The sequence below is a fragment of the Opisthorchis viverrini genome (assembly GCF_000715545.1).
Source record: "Opisthorchis viverrini unplaced genomic scaffold opera_v5_498, whole genome shotgun sequence".
Taxonomy (NCBI): domain Eukaryota; kingdom Metazoa; phylum Platyhelminthes; class Trematoda; order Opisthorchiida; family Opisthorchiidae; genus Opisthorchis; species Opisthorchis viverrini.
Window position 1 is genome coordinate 85,993 of NW_008752161.1, and position 19,779 is coordinate 105,771.

Sequence of the window (19,779 nt, forward strand, 5' to 3'; positions counted from 1 at the left end):
GATCAACTGGCATTTCTAGCATTGAGGTTAACGGTTTACCGATGGATGCCCGATGACTTGTCCTTATCAACGCAGGCAAGGCGGTAGTTTGGAATATTACGCGCAGGAGTCCAATAGACCAATCAACGTTTATCGGTGGATCAGTGTCTGATGCCAATCAGCACTCACAAGCACGCTTCCATCTCTAGAAGGTTGAGTACCTTCGTTCAAAACCATGCACTGAAGGAAAAATGTCTGCCACCACGTTGGAAACAAAAGAGCATTTGATGAAATTTCAACACCACACTGTTTAAAATCTAGTATAGCTGTTAGTTTCAGGGCTCCCATCCAGACCACCAGGAACCACCACGTTCCCTCGACAGATGAAACCTGCTGACGCGAATGGATCTCAGAAGATGCTTGCATTTGTCCTGTCATCGTCATTCATTAGGTTCTTCAGTAGAATATTTTCATATAACAGCTGGACCGTTTTGGCGGCACTAGAGCCAAGCGCGGGCAGTTTAGGAGTATTTGTGAAGACAACAGTATTGTATACTTCAACCTAGATCAGAATGCACAACGTAAATATCCACCAGCTCTTTGTTTATTCGGGATGCGTTGATGTGAAGTGACGATAGTTATATCTACCAAGGATGAGTTGATTAAAATGCTCGCGTAATGTCCTTAAATAACAAAAGACAACCGAATACTTCAATCAATAAACTAGTGTACCCCCGCATGAAAGGTTATATGTTTGGATCAGTGCAGAAAAAATTCGTGTTATTATTCACCTACCATGTAAGTGTAGCGCCCGGAAAAGTGCAGAACAAATGCACATCACTATTCGTCTGTGGCGTATGTGTGACGTTTCGGAGCTTCTCGCAGCTGCGTCCGTAATCCAAAGCCGAGCTTTCGGCTAATTATGCAATCTGATGTGATTGGCCGTTTGATTGTGTGACGGTTAAGCCACTCTCGCTTTTTCGACACTATTTCACTTGCATAACACATGTGAAATCGGAGAGCTGTGTGCAATGCGCCCTTTTTCGGATGCAGCCACGACGAAGCTGCGTAGTTCTCGGAATACTCCGCAAGGTTTGAGATCACAGGCCAGTGGTGGATACGATGAGTTGCGAAGACAATATTGGGACTGGTTACGGGTCTATTATGGTATACAGCCGATGGATTACCTGAGCACTAGCCAGGGAACGAGCCACAGAACACCCGGTAAGTGTTGGAAAGGTGTTCCAGCACAAGTGCCTGTGTTTTTTCGAGGGTTTCGTTTTTGTAACGACTGAATATTCATCTGAAATCTTGTAACCGATTATTACGAAATTTGATAGAAATTCGGTATTGTACCAGTAACGACTTTAGATAGGATTGACTCAGTCTCCGAAACGTTCGTTCCGACAAACTGACGACACTAGTCAACAAAAGTATGATCTAAAGCATGAAATTCGTAATTTCAGCAATATGTGTATTTCAGAGCTTTGAAGTAAACCTTGTTCTTCGAAAAGGTGCCGTAACATCCTGACACTAAGACGTTTTGTCATCTGCATTCACACCCCTCTGGTCAAGAACATACAGCAGAACCAGAGATGTAGATTTGTGCAACGAAAACTAGGCTTTTTGTGGGATTTCGTCCTGTAAGTGAAGCCAGTTTATGCTGAAAAACCGGCTTTTCAGGTTAGATTGGCTTCACTTACAGGACGAAACCCCAAAAAGTCCCAAATCTCCTCACACTACCAACGGAAACTAGGCTGTTGCGCCTCCTTTCAAAACACGTGAGCCGCTTCGAACTCGACCAAAATTTGCTTCAGAAAGTGGTTGTTGGTCGGAATTCAGGGAGGCCTTCTTCGGGGCAATGCGATATCAAGGGAAGACAAAAATTGTCTTTCTAGGATGGTTGGTAGGATAACTGTATTCAACAACAGTTCAGCAGACAAATGTAAAGTAGTGAGTAGATAGACATCGTAATAATAGCAGTAATACCATCGAATATGGTGTGAATGTCAGTAATTCAGCTTTTTTCTATCAGAATGCATACGCTTTTTGTACGCATCACGCTGTGATTATGGTCGGGGAAACCACATACGTTTGAAGAAAAACTGACGAAACCACCTCACAATTGGTGACCGTGAACCCGATTTTAGAAACCAAGAAAAGTAAATGCGGGCGAAACAATGAATGAGGCTTTGTTAGTTCCCTGTTGTTCGGTAGGTGGGGGACACAGAAACCAAACAAGTTCTCACTCCATATCAGTCGTTGACAGCATCTTCTCGCAAGATAGATATCTTTCAAGAGACTCAGTGACTATTCGTGGACTAACAACGTGATTTGTACACGGTTAGCCTAAGGCTAGCCTACGATGTACGGTTGCATCACCAGTCCTAACGAGAGATACTTCATGTCTCATTGCACCAATCATCGAATAAATTCCGGACGTAAAAGTAGCCCTTTTCTCCTTGCTCTGATTTACATTCGTAACAATCACACTGCTTTCATGTTTGAAGAAAACTATGTATTCACGTAAAAGCTTCGCAAAAACTTTGGAATCAATCTTCAAATATATCACAGAAAGATTGCGTCGCTGTGTCTCACATAGCTCTACATGGATATCAAGCATCATTTGTCACCGAAAATCACAAAACATGAAAGGATACTCAAAAATTAATTCTCCTCCTTGGGCTGTTAAAACTTTCCTGTCAAAAATTCTGTAGAGTGGATGGAAGACACAGTTTATCATTCCAAACTATGTATTCACGTAAAAGCTTCGCAAAAACTTTGGAATCAATCTTCAAATATATCACAGAAAGATTGCGTCGCTGTGTCTCACATAGCTCTACATGGATATCAAGCATCATTTGTCACCGAAAATCACAAAACATGAAAGGATACTCAAAAATTAATTCTCCTCCTTGGGCTGTTAAAACTTTCCTGTCAAAAATTCTGTAGAGTGGATGGAAGACACAGTTTTATCATTCCAATCGCTGACACCCGCCCCCACTGCTGAATTTTCACTTCAACATACCACGGTGTTTCTACTAAGGTCGCTGATGAAGGTTCATTGATTCGCATGAATTTTTGACAACGCCAATTTGTTTTTAAAACTTACCCTGAGTGTTTTATAAACTTCTGTCCCTGATGAAGGATTGCGATAGAATATATATCAGTGAGTTCATGTGCGACTGCCGATAACCATGAACGCCATATATCAGACCATGTGGGGACGGCACTGTGCACAGCTCGTATCTAACGAGCACTATTTCCACCAATGTTCGGTTGGACAGAACGCATCAAACGCTAGAACTCTTGGAGCTTTGGTGTCACCAGTAAATATTGAATGTACTGTTCTTTTTATTACCACTAGAAGTACATTCTTTGCCTCTGTGTAACAGGGAGACTTCACTGGTAGTGAGGTCCACACATGATGTCAGTGCCCAATACTGTCGTAGCAAAAGCACGTTTGAAACCAGTTTTTGAAGCGCTTTTAAAACTGACGTTCTTCAGTAAAAGCAAGCCATGTCAAACTTGGTTAATGCGTCAAAAGGCAAAAAAGCAAAGGCTGCTTAAGGTATGAACGACTTACTTTTTAAGAATACCGTCTACAGGTTTCTAAGCCAGCTCACCGACCTACACACGCAAAGGCATCTCTTCTTATCCCACATGAGGCTAAATAAACAAGACTGTCAAAAATCCACTGTTTGTAAGCCAACCTGTGGTAACTTAGGAACGAAGAGGATTTGCTATCTATGTCTCGAGACGTGATACCTTGGGTGGGAGAATCGGAGAGATGTGACCTTGGAAAAGGATTATTTGTTGCGATACCATCCCAGCCCTACCTATTCCCTCACTTTTAGTTTTGTAATATGAGTCGTCCATCAGGTGTTTGAATTTGCGCTTGTGCAACTTGCGCTGTCCTTATTCAGGCATGTGATTCCATTTTTACCCGTGGGGAATCCATGTTCAACTTGTTGGCACTCCTAAGGCAACCGCATTCTGTCTCCATTGTATAAGTCTGACAAGCCTAGTGACATCCACATGAAGCAGTACTGCATCATACAGTTTCTCGTAGCGTTGGATAAAGGGAGGGTGGGAAAGTTTTTCTGCGTTATCACTGAGCTCATAAAGTTTTGGCATAAATAAGCCATAGAATCCAACCTCAACCCTAATGGATTGTGTACAGCATCGTACAACTTGATCTGTTAATACTGATCACGAGATTGCACGGTAAAAAACATGTGCACTGAAAAGAAGTCGGACCGTTTGCTCAGAGAACTTCTTTCTGTAGGTCAGCGAGGGTATTCTGATACAGTTCACTGTCACCGGGATTAAGTCGACATTAGTCAACGAGCCAGATAGGAAAGGTCGAAGCTTGTCAAACCTACAAATACTTGCATACGATTTTGGTTATGATGTGAAACTCAACTGAATCCAGCCGAATCACTCGTTTGTACTGGTTTTCTTCAACCAAATGTGCTGCACCAGGCTGCCTCATGTTTCAGTTGGCCCGATATTCATTCGCAATACATTGTCTAGACGTAATACACTATTCCTAAGAATGCTGCCCGGGTCACTGATGTATGCTTATGCAATAAGCGAGATAAGTGACAGCTGAACAGTGAACGAGAAGATAGAAATGATTTGTTGTTCGAGACCAAACAAAGGAAGAACATCCCTACTTTTCACAGTCCCAATAGAGGACATAACAACCTCCGAAATAATGATAACTGGACTTGCATCATCTATCTAGATGTTCTCAAATGTGATCAAGTACGCAGAGGATTGCCTTTCATGACCATCCACGTTCTGCTCCCGTGAGAGAAGAGATGCCGGAACTGTGTAGCACTTTGAGATGAGCTATCACGTTAATCAGGTCTTTTAGTTTTCACCAATTTCCACAAGAACTGGAGTCCATTCTATTTCTGATTATCGCGTTGTGATGTGGTGAAATTTGCCAGGCAATGAACGTACATTTAAGTAGTATCTTAGAGATCGATACCACAAGAGTGGCATCAGTCTGAGAGAATCGACCGGTTGCAAACACCCACCCAAGAGGAGTAGAAATGTTAGAGCTTGTTCTTAGATCCGTGAGGTTTAGGTAGCTCAATATGAAATTTCTACATCATTCCCTTACTGCATGGTATGAATAGCGTGGTCTAGCACATGGAGGAAAATTTTCCCCGGGATTTCGCCCACTTAAGAGTTGTTCAAAACAGGATTTGGTTGTTACCAACCAAAACCGTTTGGTAGGTTGGTTGACGTCAGGGGTACGCTGATGTAGAAGAACTGTAAATAGTTTTAAATTAGACCTGAACGAATACCTCTCTCTAATTTCTACGGGGTCAACTTAGCTCTCTGATAGCAGTTCATATTCCGCCAGTAAATGAGAGAAAGTTGAATGAAATGAAGATATTTGGAACTCGGTGGTTCTAGGTTTTGGTACTGGAACAGATTAACAGTGATTGTGACCAAGACAGGTCTACCTGATCTCGGAAACATTTGTTTTCTGTAGAGTAACCGAAGCTCATTTCATTCGTCTGCGAAGCCCTATGCAGCTTTACAGCTGCTTACGGCCGTGATGCGGTCGATAGCTGCTGACTATCGATTGCGCACACTTCGAAATACCAAAATACTAGCCGCATAGATTAATTTAACATTGGTCATGGCGACAACAACACGTCTGTCCTCTTGCAATTTGATACCGACCAAGGAACACACGTGCAGAGAAGCACACACTTGTTGGATCGGTGGGCGGTACTAGCTTGGTAACTCACGCAACCATTCGTTGCTCATTTGTGGGGACACCAAATGTACGCGCCACCTTGCTTAACCGCATACAGAATGGAGTTACAACATGCTACGAACGCTAAAATATGCCGACACAGGAAAGGGTGGAAAAGCCGTTCAATCTATGCGTACCAATATCGACGAGATTCAACTTCGAAAGACGAACCTCAGTACATCATCATCATCATCGACAGCATGACATTAGTGTTCAACACCGATGCTTCACTGCCGTACAACCATGACTTATTTGAAAGCCTTATTGTAAAGAAAAGAGTAAAGGTGGACGGGGGAAGGACTAGGTGCCAGCTTAACACAATCATTCCGAGGTGCCTACACCTCCAGACATTCACTCAGGCAGTCTGGATAGAAACTGACAACAAATCTCAGTACAACTTTTATCAATGGGCAACAGGTTCTCTCGATAGTTGGGAATCGAGGTTTTCGCACAGTACTAAACCTAAAGTTTAGATTTGGGTACTTTTTAGGCCACTGCCAACTCTCACAAAGTCCGTCCTCTTGGAGCAACCTTTCTGAATCATCTCGTCAGCGGTCGCTGTTTAACTGCTTACGACTAGTAATTCTCAACCGTCGGTATCTAGAATGGTCGATTTTAGCCAGTAATGTTCCGACAATTGGTTTACCCAATGTTGTTGATACTTCCCCGAAGATTTGCCCATACGAAAACTAATACATCAACCATTCGTTAGACACTTTCATTTACACACAAATCCGTAATAAACCAAGACAAGAAGACAAGTTCATGAATTTGTATCAGAACTGTTCTGGTTAGATACCAATTTTGGGTGCCTTAAAGGTGGATTTCAGCGTCCAATGAAGCCACTTGTCAATAGAGGTGCAAAAATTAACGTTGACAGTAGCATCTCCACTTGAGTATCCCAAGAATGTATGAACAATAGCCCAGGATCTAAAAAGGACCCATACCACAGTGGTTACATTAGATTGCAAAGAACTCACAACCTGTTCTAAACAGGTCATATCCTCAACTCTCCATTAGGCTTACTTTCTGGTCGAGGGGCGAAATGCTATAAATATTATCCACTATAAGTCTCACTTGATGTTTACGGAAGACTCAGCTGAAATTCACCTGAATGTCGTATTTACGATAGTCTCTGATTAAATGTGCTTCACAAAGATCGCTTCATGTTTCAGTTTATTGGATTTTCGAGACATCACAGTGTTTCATTACTACTCATAATGTTGACTGAAAATCTGTATATCTCACTGGTAGTTTCACCTTTTTCGTACTTTATTCGAATCAAGGAGTCAAGTTCTTCTGATAAAGTTGAAACAAATTGGCGTCTCCGAAGAACAATCAAGGCATAGTTTGGATATTTGCTCAACTGAGAGTTCGTCCTGAAATCAGTCCGTTTCGAAAGACCAAGGTGCACTGTACAGCTGTTTTTTCTTTACTGCGGATTATCAGTAGTGCGCGTTTCACGAATCTCCAGGATGATTCGGGCTGAAGAATAAACCCTTCAGCCAATAGTGGCCGATCATCAGTGTGATTACCTTTCATTTAGAAGGGATGTGGAGCCACTCAACCGTTTTTTGTCCAAACGATTTAGTTTTCAACTAGCAGTCGAGAGTTTGTGCGTTGCTGATAATCCTTCACGGGAATTGAACTGCAGTGCAATGCTTCTCGAATTCCGGCGTAGACTGACTTCATTTATATGATTAAGTCTCAAGTGAAAAACTTCAAAAATTCTTCATACTACTAACGTGGACCGGAGAACCTGTGGATTGTTCCGCAAGATAAACCTCCCGATTATTCTACTGAACGGTTGCGCTGCTTTGCAATCGATGTGTAAAGCTAGTTGGGACCAAAAAATACCAAAAAAATTCTCTGGTTCGTTTGGCGTGCGTGGCTTCCCTTGTGTACTCCGCCAGATGTTGTATGTATTTATGGGAGTGTGTGACAAAATGCTTTGGATAAACGTCACAAAAGAGAGAGTTGGCGTCAAGTTATCAAGCATGTATGCAAGCATACTGGGCTGTGAGCCAAAAGAGGATGTTTCCGATGCCAATTGCTGGTCGAACTTTCTTTGTGACCTGTTATGGGTTTACGAACAAGCAGTCAAGTCTCACCATACTCCGGAATAGTTGTTAAGCCAAAAATGTGACACTGTAACGTCGTTTTTATTATAAATTCCTTCTCGACGCCCGAAATTCGTGAAGTATCCCGACTACCCAAGCGCTGTTTGCAGCAAACCAACCTTGCCAGCGTCTTCGATCGATAGGAGAATGCTTGGAATGGATCGACAAGTCGTCATTCCTAGAAAGCTTGCAATTTTTCCCAAACTTTTCTGAATAATTTACAGCACACTGCACGGTGGATTTTTTTAGGTGTTCAGAGTATTTACAGCACCCGTCACGTGCTTGTCACGGAACCACAGCATATCTTGTTTTTCTGGGGTCTATAAAAATTAAGAAATGATGTAGTGTGTGTATGTGTGTGTAGTTCTGCATAATCTTGTTTAATTCAACACCGATAGTTTCATACTGTTTGCTATTAGCATATCGCTCCAGTGGATGGAATACCAATCTTATGGTGGTTGGATGTGATTAAATCTTACCTCACTGCGTCCTGATAACTTCCCGTTTCTATAGCTGAAGTCAAAACTCGTCAGCTCAGGAACTCCATTTCCCATCATTCTGGAGACTTTTGCATATCAGCCATTGACTCAACAGTTAAACACCACTGACCACGTTTCGATTGTTATGAGGAGGGCCACATGACGACTTATACAAGACGGCAGACTACACCACACTACTGGTTGACAGTTTGGTTGCAAGCTCTTTTCATTCACTTGTACGGGAATGCGTGGTATGAAGCGCTAATAAGCATCCGGTCATTGCCATTTGAGGAGGTCAGTGGGCTTAGGACTTGGTAAGGTAGCTTCACAGTCCTGGCATCAGTAGTCTAGAACACCAAATAACGGAGATTACGAACGACAGTTTCAGGTGAATTTCCGGTGAGCCTATCAACTTAATTTCCCAAATAGGCACTGATAAATGTATACGTACAAGGTGGTGCTTCATGAAAAAGGGTGAAACCGGTGGTGAGCAATAAAAACACTTCTAGGATGCAAAGAGCACATGTGGATTTGGTGTAATTTGCGCTTTCCGCTCTACTAGCTTGTTTACAATGTTTTGTCCACTATTAATCCCCTCTTGTGTTAGGTATCCTTCACATGCACTGAAGTCACCGGATTAGTCTTCGAAGTAGGCATAGCTAATATACGCGAATAACTTCCAGGACAATGTATTATAGAAGTAAGGAACCGTTTTCCCGGTTTTGTCAACCCTGTATGCTCGGTGACCAGGTGAAACAAAGAAGGCACAAATAAACTCAATTTTGTTAGTTTGGCAACGAAAGAAAGGAATTACGACGACGCCTGGCGAAATGAATTTGTGTTCGTTCGCTACTACCTGATAAACATGACGTGGTTTTAAGGGTAAATGAATGCTGGAACATCTTTAAAAGTGAAGTAAGAGTTTGATTTGGCATTGTACACTACTAATGAAACTTGTGAGCAGCATCGGGTCAGTCATTTTGTTGCGCAGTCCGTGCACCTAATGGAAGGTCTGTTCGGAAATAAGTGAACTCAAAAAACGTCAAGTCCAAGAACACACTTGAGGGTGTTGACCTTTCAAAAAAGATCGCAAATCAAGTCTTTACTTTCGTGCCTAACAGCATACAACGGTTTCATGCACATTAGTTAACAGGGTGCTCCGAGCCCAAAGGGGAGGAGAACAAATAAATTCGTTGTTTCGTTCTTTCGGTGGACGTGGTTATTCCTGGCAAGGTGAATTTCTTTCTGCTGGCTGCCGTCAGATGATCATGACGTAAGCTTTCGTGGGTAGTTGGATGGCAGATTAAACATATCCGTAAAAGTAAAGCAACATCTGGATATAAAAGGAGGTATTGATAGCTCAGATTATTTAGTTGATCTTCCCGACACACAGTCTTAATTCTGAGAGAAATGTGCAGAGAAATTGCTCACACAGACCCTAAACAGAACCATCTTCAGAGGGGGGAAATGAACGGAACACAGGAGAAACCAACCATGATTTGCAGTGGGCTCTCAAGGCAGGGTTGAAAGACAGTGGGTCGAAACAATGGCGTGAACCTTATTGTGAGCTGGAATGATCAGCAGACATTTGATTGTGTCACTTGGTTACTGGCATCGCGGGACATGGCACAGAATGTTGGATGAACAGAGTGAGGAGTTGGTCAAGATGTCACAGTTAGCCCGTGTAAGGGATTATGACGAGTGGCAAGCGTGGATAAGAGGTGAATCCGACGCGATCACAGCGTTATTGTAGATTTGTTGAATGCTAGCTGCTTTCACTCCGCTGGGTAGCCGCTGTGTGTACGGGGGAACCAGGTGAGACGGGAGGTTGTGCGATTGGTCACAGTAAGACTAGTTCGAAGCGTGTCCTCTGGCCGTGACCTCACTGAAACCCGTCAGGTTGTGTCCTTAAAGAAGGCTGATAAGGTCACACTGTTATGCATTTCAAACGATCTCACAGTTGGTGAAGAAAATACCCCAAGTAGTAAGACAAACAGAAAGAAAAAAATCTATTTGTGAAACTTGAACTGTTCAGTTCCAAACCCACAGAATAATCAGACTAGGGACAAAATTGTAACAGTTCTGGATCGGTCGATCCAGTAAAATGACGGGTTGGCATAAACAAAGACCATCAAGAAAACGTCTACATGATGAATTAATTCCTTACCATTGTCTGCCGCAGTATAGGTAGGACGGAATGAAATGAAACAAATTGGAGCATGTCTAGATCTAATACATTACTCATAAGGTTACTGAAAATTCTTCGACAGCAGACGACCGGTTTCGCCCTTCTTGGGGTTCATCAGGTAGACTAAGTCCCCAAGTTTCAGTCAATCTGTTGTTCGACTGAACCCAAATTGCATGGAATTAGCGAAATACACTCATTTGCAAGCAAATTCGCTTTTGCGAGAGACTCACCTGGAACCCAGCTGAATCCCCCCTTTATGATCTTCTAAGTAACTCAATGATCGTGCACAAAGAACGCCTCAGGTTAGGTTGTGCACGAGTGTTGATATCGGTGATAAGGTAAGGAAATAAAGCCGATGGAGATTCGGGATCTAGGCCTATCTGATGATCCCCAAGAAGGACGAAATAGATAGTGGTTCATTCAAATGCTCTATCGAAACTCTGGGAGAGGTAATTCGATATCGTAATTATCGTTTCAACTGAAACACAAGATTACTCTATTCAGTAAATTGTCACGGGCTAAAGGACAAAGTACGAATGCAAGTCACGGTGGATTCCAGCTGGATCTTTCGTCAAAATAAAATTTATTTGGGGATGAGGCTTTTTAGGAAATCCAACACTTGGACGGATCCCAGTTGTCTCCACAAAAGCTGTATGATTCTTGTGTTTCGAATCGATTCTTACCATACTTACCTCCAATACCGTTTCATTTTCATACAGCCGTGGTCAACGTTTTATGTTTCATTGAATGCTTTGGTTTTGAATCCATTCTCTATCACTCAATTCAGCTTGACCCGAACTCTCCCGTCTTATCGTCCAGAGGAATAAAACCTGCTGGCATTTAGTTGTGGGGGGGGGGGACAAAATTTCAGTCAGGGCATTTTGAAATAGTTTGTTGATTATTATTGACGTCTTAATATAGGTTTAGGTCAATAAAGTCTACTCAGTGGTATCCAAGTCAGTGGTTTTTAGGTACCCATACATGATATTTGTCCATTATTTCGTTACTGGCTACTGGCGGAACGCTTTGAATGATGGAATGCGCTAATTAACCCAACCATAGACAAAAAGTCTGCCTTAAGTCATACTGAATTTAACACTACGATAATCAAGTAGGCATGGATCAATTTACCAAACCCCGACTATCCCTGTGCCCGGTAACTCAGCGGTTATAATCTATACAAAAGTGACACTACTCTGGTGCTTTTTGCCCAAACAGCCGCGTGGTGACGGTAGTCTGCCTTCACAGATGATGACAGTTTTGCGTCACCTTGTCACAAGTAAAACAGACATACATAACTAATGAGCATAAGTCACAGAGCACAGTCACAGAACCACAAGACACTTGTTATCATTCTTGACAATAAGAAGAACAAAAACGTAGGAGTGGACAACCTAGATAAGAACACGTCAGCATGTGTATGAAAGCGGAGAGCCGCTAGTTCGCTGCTAATTCTGGTCTTCAAAATTCTTGAGGTTGTGATATGCATGTCCTTAATGCTGGTCCCAGAACAACTCCGGAGTGAAACACATGACAACAAAGATTGGCTCTTCAAGAGTTGAGGCACGTTCTTGTTACGTCTTACCTCGGTACTGTCTTCACTGAATAGGTGTTGTGAATACTGTGACTGCATGCAACGCAGACACTTAATTCCGGCACCGTATAAGGAACAATCGAGCGACCGAAAAAATAAAGTGTGACTAGCAATGTGTGTAAGAAGTGTGGAAATTTTATTTGCCACCCACAGAATCACATATTGTCCCTCTTATACCTGTATACTGCATATCTTACATGGTGTAACTAAGGTTTGGTAACTCGTCAATTAACGTCGGATCAATGTTAATTATGGAGTTGTAGGATACAGACTAAGATTTTTCTGACCTAGCTTGGTATCAGTGACGCGAAGTTAGATAGTTGGATTTTGTTGGGCTCCCCGTAATTTTCGGGGTTTACGGTGAACAGTCAGACAGAATCGAGTGAAAATGTGTTACTCCCAGTTTTTCTCCTTTGGATAGGGAAAGGTTTCATCTTATAATTTTTCGGAAATAAGGTGGGAGCATTTGGTGACAGATGTCCTCATAATGAACAACTGAACAAAAACCGAATCGGTTATCGGCAGAAATCAAAATTTTGCGCCTGAGATTCATGCACTTTAATGGGTTCCGTAGTAGAATTTACCCAGGACTATTGGCATTTTTCCTGCTGGGTTAAACTAGTCGAAACTTAGAGGAGAATGACGATTTTGAAGGCCAATGAGTTCAGTGTCATTTCAATGGTTCACTGATTAGGACGAGGTCTTTGCCTTAATCCATGCACTGGAAACTTAGCTGGTCATTCGTGATAAAACGGTAGTCATATTATCTTTACAACTCTGTAAAATGCACAGCCCGCAGTGTACATCCTCACTGACCAGATTAGGGTGACTAAGGAGGACTGTATCTACAAAGTTGGCTTCATAGGTGTATAGGTGCTTCGTTCCTTTTTCACTATCATTTCTCCTTTGTCCACTAGGAGACGGATGACATAATGAGAGCAATCCCGATGTCCGATAGCGGTCATGAGTGCTTCCAGTTCAGCCGATTACTCCTCTCCGATAATGATTTAGCTGTACAAAGATAAATGCGCTTCAACTTTTTAATGAATATCAAATATCACACTAATTAGTACAAATAACTCAAGACCGGTTATCTCTTTTCAGCATCCTTCTCGCTTTTGTACACCTAGCCATAAGTATGCTGTAGTGATGTTGCCTGAGTTCATTGAGATGCCAACGTGGTTGAGACACAAATACACACACATACACACATTCATTCATTCAACCTTCGTACCCGCCCGATTACACCAGCATGTGGGTGTGACTCATTCAGCGCATGAATTTGCAATTTAGTTGTTACGTCTATCTTATTATGTCCTTGGAGTTGTTGTTGCTCGTTGGCATGGCCACGCTCAACTCAAAGTACGCGTCCGTGTGTGTGTGTGTATCGGCGAGTCCGACTAACTGACGCAATCAACCAACCAATCCATGACACGGATTGACTCCAGTCGATTAAACTTGTTTGTAGTTCTTCAAAAACTTACGCCATTCATGTGTTGTTTCAATTTCGCAAAACTTTACAATGTGTTGTGCATTATGAGAGTTGAGTAACTCATTGGAAACTGATGGAGCTACCTAAATTATTTATGTAAAAAGGGCTAACGGATATGGCGAACTATCGATATACTCCAGCAAGACGCGTGGACGATGAAGACTCGTATGCTCCGGTTCAGCCGGCTTATGGCAACACAATATCACCAGAAACCAATGCCTATGTGGACGATTCGTACGGGAAAGCTGAAGATAGTGCAGCATCTAACGCTATGTTCTACGACCCAGCGAGTCCGTTTTTCGGTATGGACCCACAGCTCGCTGGATTTGTTCAGAAACATAACGTTGTGATGGGAGATGGGGCTGTGTTGAACATTACTGCCATGAAGGAGAAAGCTGCAATGGAAGGAAAACCTAAAAAGTAAGTATAACCAACGCATGATTTTCACATATACATTGCAGACACCCTAGTAAAGAAATATCCCTTATTTTAGTAGAATGTTTACGCTTAGGATGGAGAAAAATTCCCCAAAATATCGGTTATGTCTTATTTTAAACGACCCAAATAAATAAGTATTTGCATTCTCCCATGAAGTTTGCTCTTTCATGACATTCTGCAGACCGACGAACTTGTCATCTTCTTTGTAAGGTGTGAAGAGAAGTGTATACCATCCTCATCCCCATCTACAATCAACAATCACTTAGCTGCTACCGTTTGACATCATGGCGCGGAGAATGTTACAAATGGATTATCATTCAACCAGGCCAAGACGCTATTCGTCCGGAAGCCTGACTTTCTCTGATTCATCCAAATAAAACCTTTGCGTTGGTTCCTGTGGTCAACACTGGAAGTTCTCCATATCAACTGACTCTCAGCAGAATCATTATTATTCCGCTGAGTTAGATCGTAACAAAGAAATCGCACTGAGGTCTGTTGTGTTTCTAGCCACTTCAGTTGTCCGGGTAGTCACGTAGGTCGTTGACACGACGACGCATCGGTTTCTGGCCTTAGCAACACATCAGTGTTCGGTGGGTGGCACTTGTGTGGAGCGTTCAACTATGGAAACTCTGGATCGCATTCCAGCAAATGTGCCTCATACAACTCACTTAATCCGAACGCAACCCTAGTAGTTACTCGGGGCCCATTAGCCGCACAATGCTCTTATCTGCAAAGCCTTTGGATGTGGAGTAACACTTTTTGCATTTGGTTGCGCATGTGCTCAAACCAAAAACCATCCTAATCTACGTTCATATTTTTGCAGCTCACCAAATTTCATTGTCCACCGAAGCAATCATACCCCAGGTGGAAAAGTCTGGTGGAATAATTTTCCAGCACCGCAGGATGCCTAAATTGGGCTCAAAAGTTTGGACTGGTACTCTGAACTCAGTTGTCCGATTGCTTTAGTCCATCAGGGACACGTCATAGCTTTCGAAAATTCAATTCCATTGTGTGAATACTGAGGGCCTAGTTACTCCGATCTGCCTCAATCGCCTGTCTCATGCGCGTGAGATCACGTGATACGCAGAATAAGCTGTTTGATTTCGTGTCTGATCAGTGATAACACTACGCCCAAGCAACTCGACTGTTTGACTCCAGAAAAATTCGTTTCATGTATGGTCAACTCACTGTTGCGGTAGACGGATTCGAAGCTTAATGAGCTGCACACAAGTCAGCCGTTACCAAATCTGCTCATAGCATTATGGCTGTACTGGACTGTGTTGTCTTTTCCCGACGAGTAATTATGCATGACGTTTTGACCGGCTGACATGGTCGTTTATGTAATATATCACGGTGCACTAGCAGTCATATCGTATCTCCCTGTTTTTTTTTTACCTTGATGATGGCTTTACTCGAGACATTCGGATTTTTATTGGAAACTTGACAGGCATTTTTACACCAGACGAAAAGTTACGGTAGCTTAGGGTTTTCAGGAGTGTGGCTTTTACGATCTTATTATAGTAATTACTAGAAAAACTTCGTTTTCCCGAAGACTTTGGTCTTAAGTTTTTCCCCATCACTTAAGGTGAATTCCTTGAATACTCGTCAGATTTAGTAGTATCCTCAGGGGCCGAGTCGATTCCCTCGAGGTCTGCTGTTTAGCTGACGCATCAGATGACGCGTGCCTATAAACTGCGATCTTTGGTGGAATGTCGTATTCGCTACTCTCAGTGACTATACATGGGCTGTTTACCACAAGAATGCACTTATTCGCAAGTTCCGACAGGGGTGTGAGTGTGACTAATTCATTGAAGGCCTTGGACGACTTTGTCACTCCAGATATCATGTATTCTTAAATTATGCTCCTTCAAAACATATCACCGTACTTTCATCAAATACTTCGATCAACCGTTCAAACTCATTTTCCTGTGGACTTCCTTGTCGTGACGGTGGTATTCTACCCAGTAATGCCACTTAGCAACTGCTTACCAGGTACGTACAACAAAGTTTAGCCACTTACACCATGGAGCGTGGAAGTCGTTCTACTCCATTTTCGGCACAAAAGATCGATCAGGATTGAGTGCACTAGCACCGCACCCCCATGTGAAATAAGTCGACATTTGCGTAGACGAGTTTACAGAAAAACAATCTGGGTCCATACAACTTTGTAAAACTTAAGATCACGTCACGGATATCTAGGTAGGGCATCTGAGTCCAAGCTACCCGACTTAGAAGCGGAACTAGTGAAGCTATACACAAATATCCGAGCTCAGCCAGTGCCATTTCTCGGAGGATCAGTGAGTACGATCCCGATTCAGTGCAACTGGGATGGATGAGTTTTGTTTTGCAACATATCCGTTGTCTTAAGATCAAATGGGTAGCCTTAGACAAGCAACAGAACTCAAAACAACGCAACAACCTGGGTTAGAACACATGATCAAAGCGTATGACTAACACCCTTGGCTTCGTTACTAAACCGTACTTTAAAAGGGCGGTCTGCACGGCAGAACGAGATCCCAATGACCTCTGAGGCAGTGATAAACCAGGTTAAACGGCCTGAGATGTTCAAGCCCCCAATAAAAAGCCACTTTCATGGGCATCTCATATGTACTTTTTAGTGAACCTTGAAAGTTGACTGCCCACCTAACATTTGGGCTATTCCACCATCTGGTGAGATGAAAAGCAAAATTCGGCTGTCAGCATTATCCAGCTTGACATGTGAATTTCCGGTCTATCCACAAAAACGTGTGGGTTGAGCAAGGCAATGATTCGCGAGCAATTTTACACCTCCTCGGACTGTTGAAGTATTCGGTCCGGAGGATCACCTTCCAGTCTGCAATATTAACAAGCTTCAGTAAATGGGATAGGAAACGTTTCATAACTCAGTTCATATAAAAATTTCAAATAAATTGGTAAGCAGGTCAACGCAAATCGCATTAAGGTTGGCAAAGCTGGTGACACCGAAACTGTCAGGAGGGTCTGATTCCTGCTAATAGTTCCGAAATGCCCGAAAGTTACTGCTACACTAAAAGCCCACCAAAATCGCAGTAGGCAAACCCTCAAGCATCCAGGTAGAACAGCCAGCTTCTGATCGAACGCTGAAGCAGTCAGTCGATCCAACAGCGGCCGTCGGAAGCACGGCCGACGGGCATTTTATAGAAACACGGTCGATGATCATGGATGTTCACCAAATGCCGATCCAACAGACTGGACCGATGTCAAAAGTGTCCTTTAAACACCGCGGGGGCACTTGTAACTTTTGCACTCACTTGTCCGCAGTAAAGCAATTGTGTTCCTTGTTGGCGAGTCTTCTTCCGATACCAAGACAGTGTAGCAGGGACAGTAATTAGATACAACAAAATCCACGCGACCATCATACTCCAGATAATCTGCGGTGATAACGTCCCATGAAACTGTCTCCATTTTCTTAATGCTACCTACAGTTTGGGGAAAACAGGAGACTCGTCTGATATTTAGCCAAGTTTCCTGTTACTGACAAGTTGATCTAAACTTGACTACATAATCTCACTCGTTCCCACTGAGTCTGCATTGGTTCTATACGTAAAGCGTCTATACGGTAAAGCGTCTAGCATGTATGTTGCAACGATCGAAAACGCTCACATTGGAGGTGAATGCAACTGAAACTTAGTTTATCAACCAACGGTGATCTCCTACGAAACACCGTTGTCCTCTGACAACCTAATTATCCAATTCCCTGAGTTCTGTTAGAAGGTGAACATTCTTCTATATCTATAAACTACCACTGCCAGTCGAGTTGATCCGAATTGCGCGTACATCAATTTCACTCAAATGTCAACAGAGGAACGGATCTCTTTTTTGTGGCCACGTTTCGATTGTTACCAGGGTAACATGAAACCTTCCCGCTTTCTAGTGCGAATCAGCACAAATCATCCGGACAGTAGGGCAAACCGCCTTTCCTCTTTGTTCACTATTTTGCTTAAAAGCCGTATGACCTCACAATATTACTGATTGGATGGTTAAAGCATTTAAAAAGTCCACCGCTGTTTTCATCCTTCTTGGAATTCATCGAATGGGTATAGATCTCACAATTTTAACAACCTTATCTCTTATTTGAAAACTGAACTGTACGTATGCTACGATAAACACTCATTTTCAAATTACGTTGGTTCCGAAGGAAACTGACTGAACCTCATCTAAAAAAATCTTTCAGCTATAGCATCCTTTCGGTGCCTAGCTGCCATGCCACCCGAAGGAAGAACGAGGGCTGGGATACTTCTCGGTCGCCCAAGCCTAGACAAGGGAGGTCGAGAGACAGAGGCCGGGTTCGAACCACGGACCTTCCGGTCAGCAAATTCGCGCTCTAATCACTTGGCCCATCTCGCCCCCGAACTTCATCTAATTCTTTCGTTGTTAATATCCTTCGGCGGAATGTGCTGTACAAAGACCGCTCCATGTTCCAGTTGGAATGATTTTCAAGACACCGAATTATCTTGCGGTGCCAGTCTTATGAGAAATCCAGGTGTGCTTCGTCTTCCCATTATGAGTACTACTCGCAAGTTTAGCCTTGCCAGGTACTAGCACAGAAAGAAGACCTTCTGAAGCTACCCTCCAGTCTCATGCTCTAGATACTAATTAAAGCATCCACTGTTCACTGGTCGGCCACGGAGGAAAAAACTGCACAAACCTGAGAATGAAGTCTAAACTTATCATTCGGCAACTGTCATGTTTTTGAGAGGACTGAAAACTTCGTTGTTCCAAACAGGCTGATGAGTCACGGGTACTGAAGCTGCTCAGGAAACCTGGTCAGAAAATTCAATACAAAGCGAGCTCATTAGGAATGATTGCGTACGAGAATATCGGCACAAATTCCTGCCTTTTTTGTTGAAAGCTGCTATTTTAGAGAAAGATTAGGGCTTCTCACTTGAGTGGTAGCGTGTAATGTCTCGGAAACTTCAGCAGATGGGTTTTCCATACCGAGAACAGATTTCAGTCTCTCCCCTAGCTGGGTGACCTAAAACATGCATAGGGCATACAAAATGTGGTTTGCAACAAAGATGAACGGACAGACAATTGTGAGTAACTATTGGTACCACGTGATTACAAGAGCTTTGAAGGCTGTCTATGGGCACGTTGGTCCCGTTCACGTGACACACATGACGCTGAACAGTTTGCTGAATCGGGTAGAGTAGTGGTCTCTATTTTCTCCAGTGTGCACATATTATTAGAAAGAATTGGCTTCTGCCAAATACATGATATTCTAGGGTACAGTATATTCTAGGTTAATGTGACGAAATGTTGATACGACTCTGTTAAATAAAAGCAGTTAGTTTTTCCGTGCAAATCTGATTCCACTTCTAGCTTGGCGCTTCATTCGTATATCCACCGGTCTAGACACAAAAGTAAAGTATACTCAGGCACATGCTATCGACCCATAGGTCCTGCGGGTTTTCAACCTGATATCTATTCAATCAAGTGCGCGAATGGTCACAAAACCGACTATTTTGTTTACATAAAACCAACACAACTTTAGTCAGGTGAATAACATCTGGTCGATGTAACAAGATAAAAAATCTCGGGCTTATTTACCACCATCAGCTATAGGGTATCATGAACACCAAACGTAAGAGCAAAATGGTGGTATTTCAATGCTGTAATCATTATCAGGCGTATCGCGAATGTCCTTTTCATATATATATATATATATATATATATATATATAATCATG

General features: G+C 42.7%; 1 protein-coding gene across 1 annotated transcript in view; it reads left to right on the forward strand.

Annotated features, from left to right (window-relative positions):
- Window positions 1-1,013: 1,013 nt before the first annotated feature.
- T265_15437 (hypothetical protein) overlaps window positions 1,014-19,779 on the forward strand; it is a gene marked incomplete at both ends in the record, with an annotated part of 37,198 nt that continues 18,432 nt past the window's right edge. Inside the window, 2 exons of the mRNA XM_009178114.1 lie at window positions 1,014-1,203; window positions 13,739-14,054. Coding sequence (XP_009176378.1) covers window positions 1,014-1,203; window positions 13,739-14,054 — 506 coding nt within the window. The remainder of the gene's footprint in view (window positions 1,204-13,738; window positions 14,055-19,779) is intronic.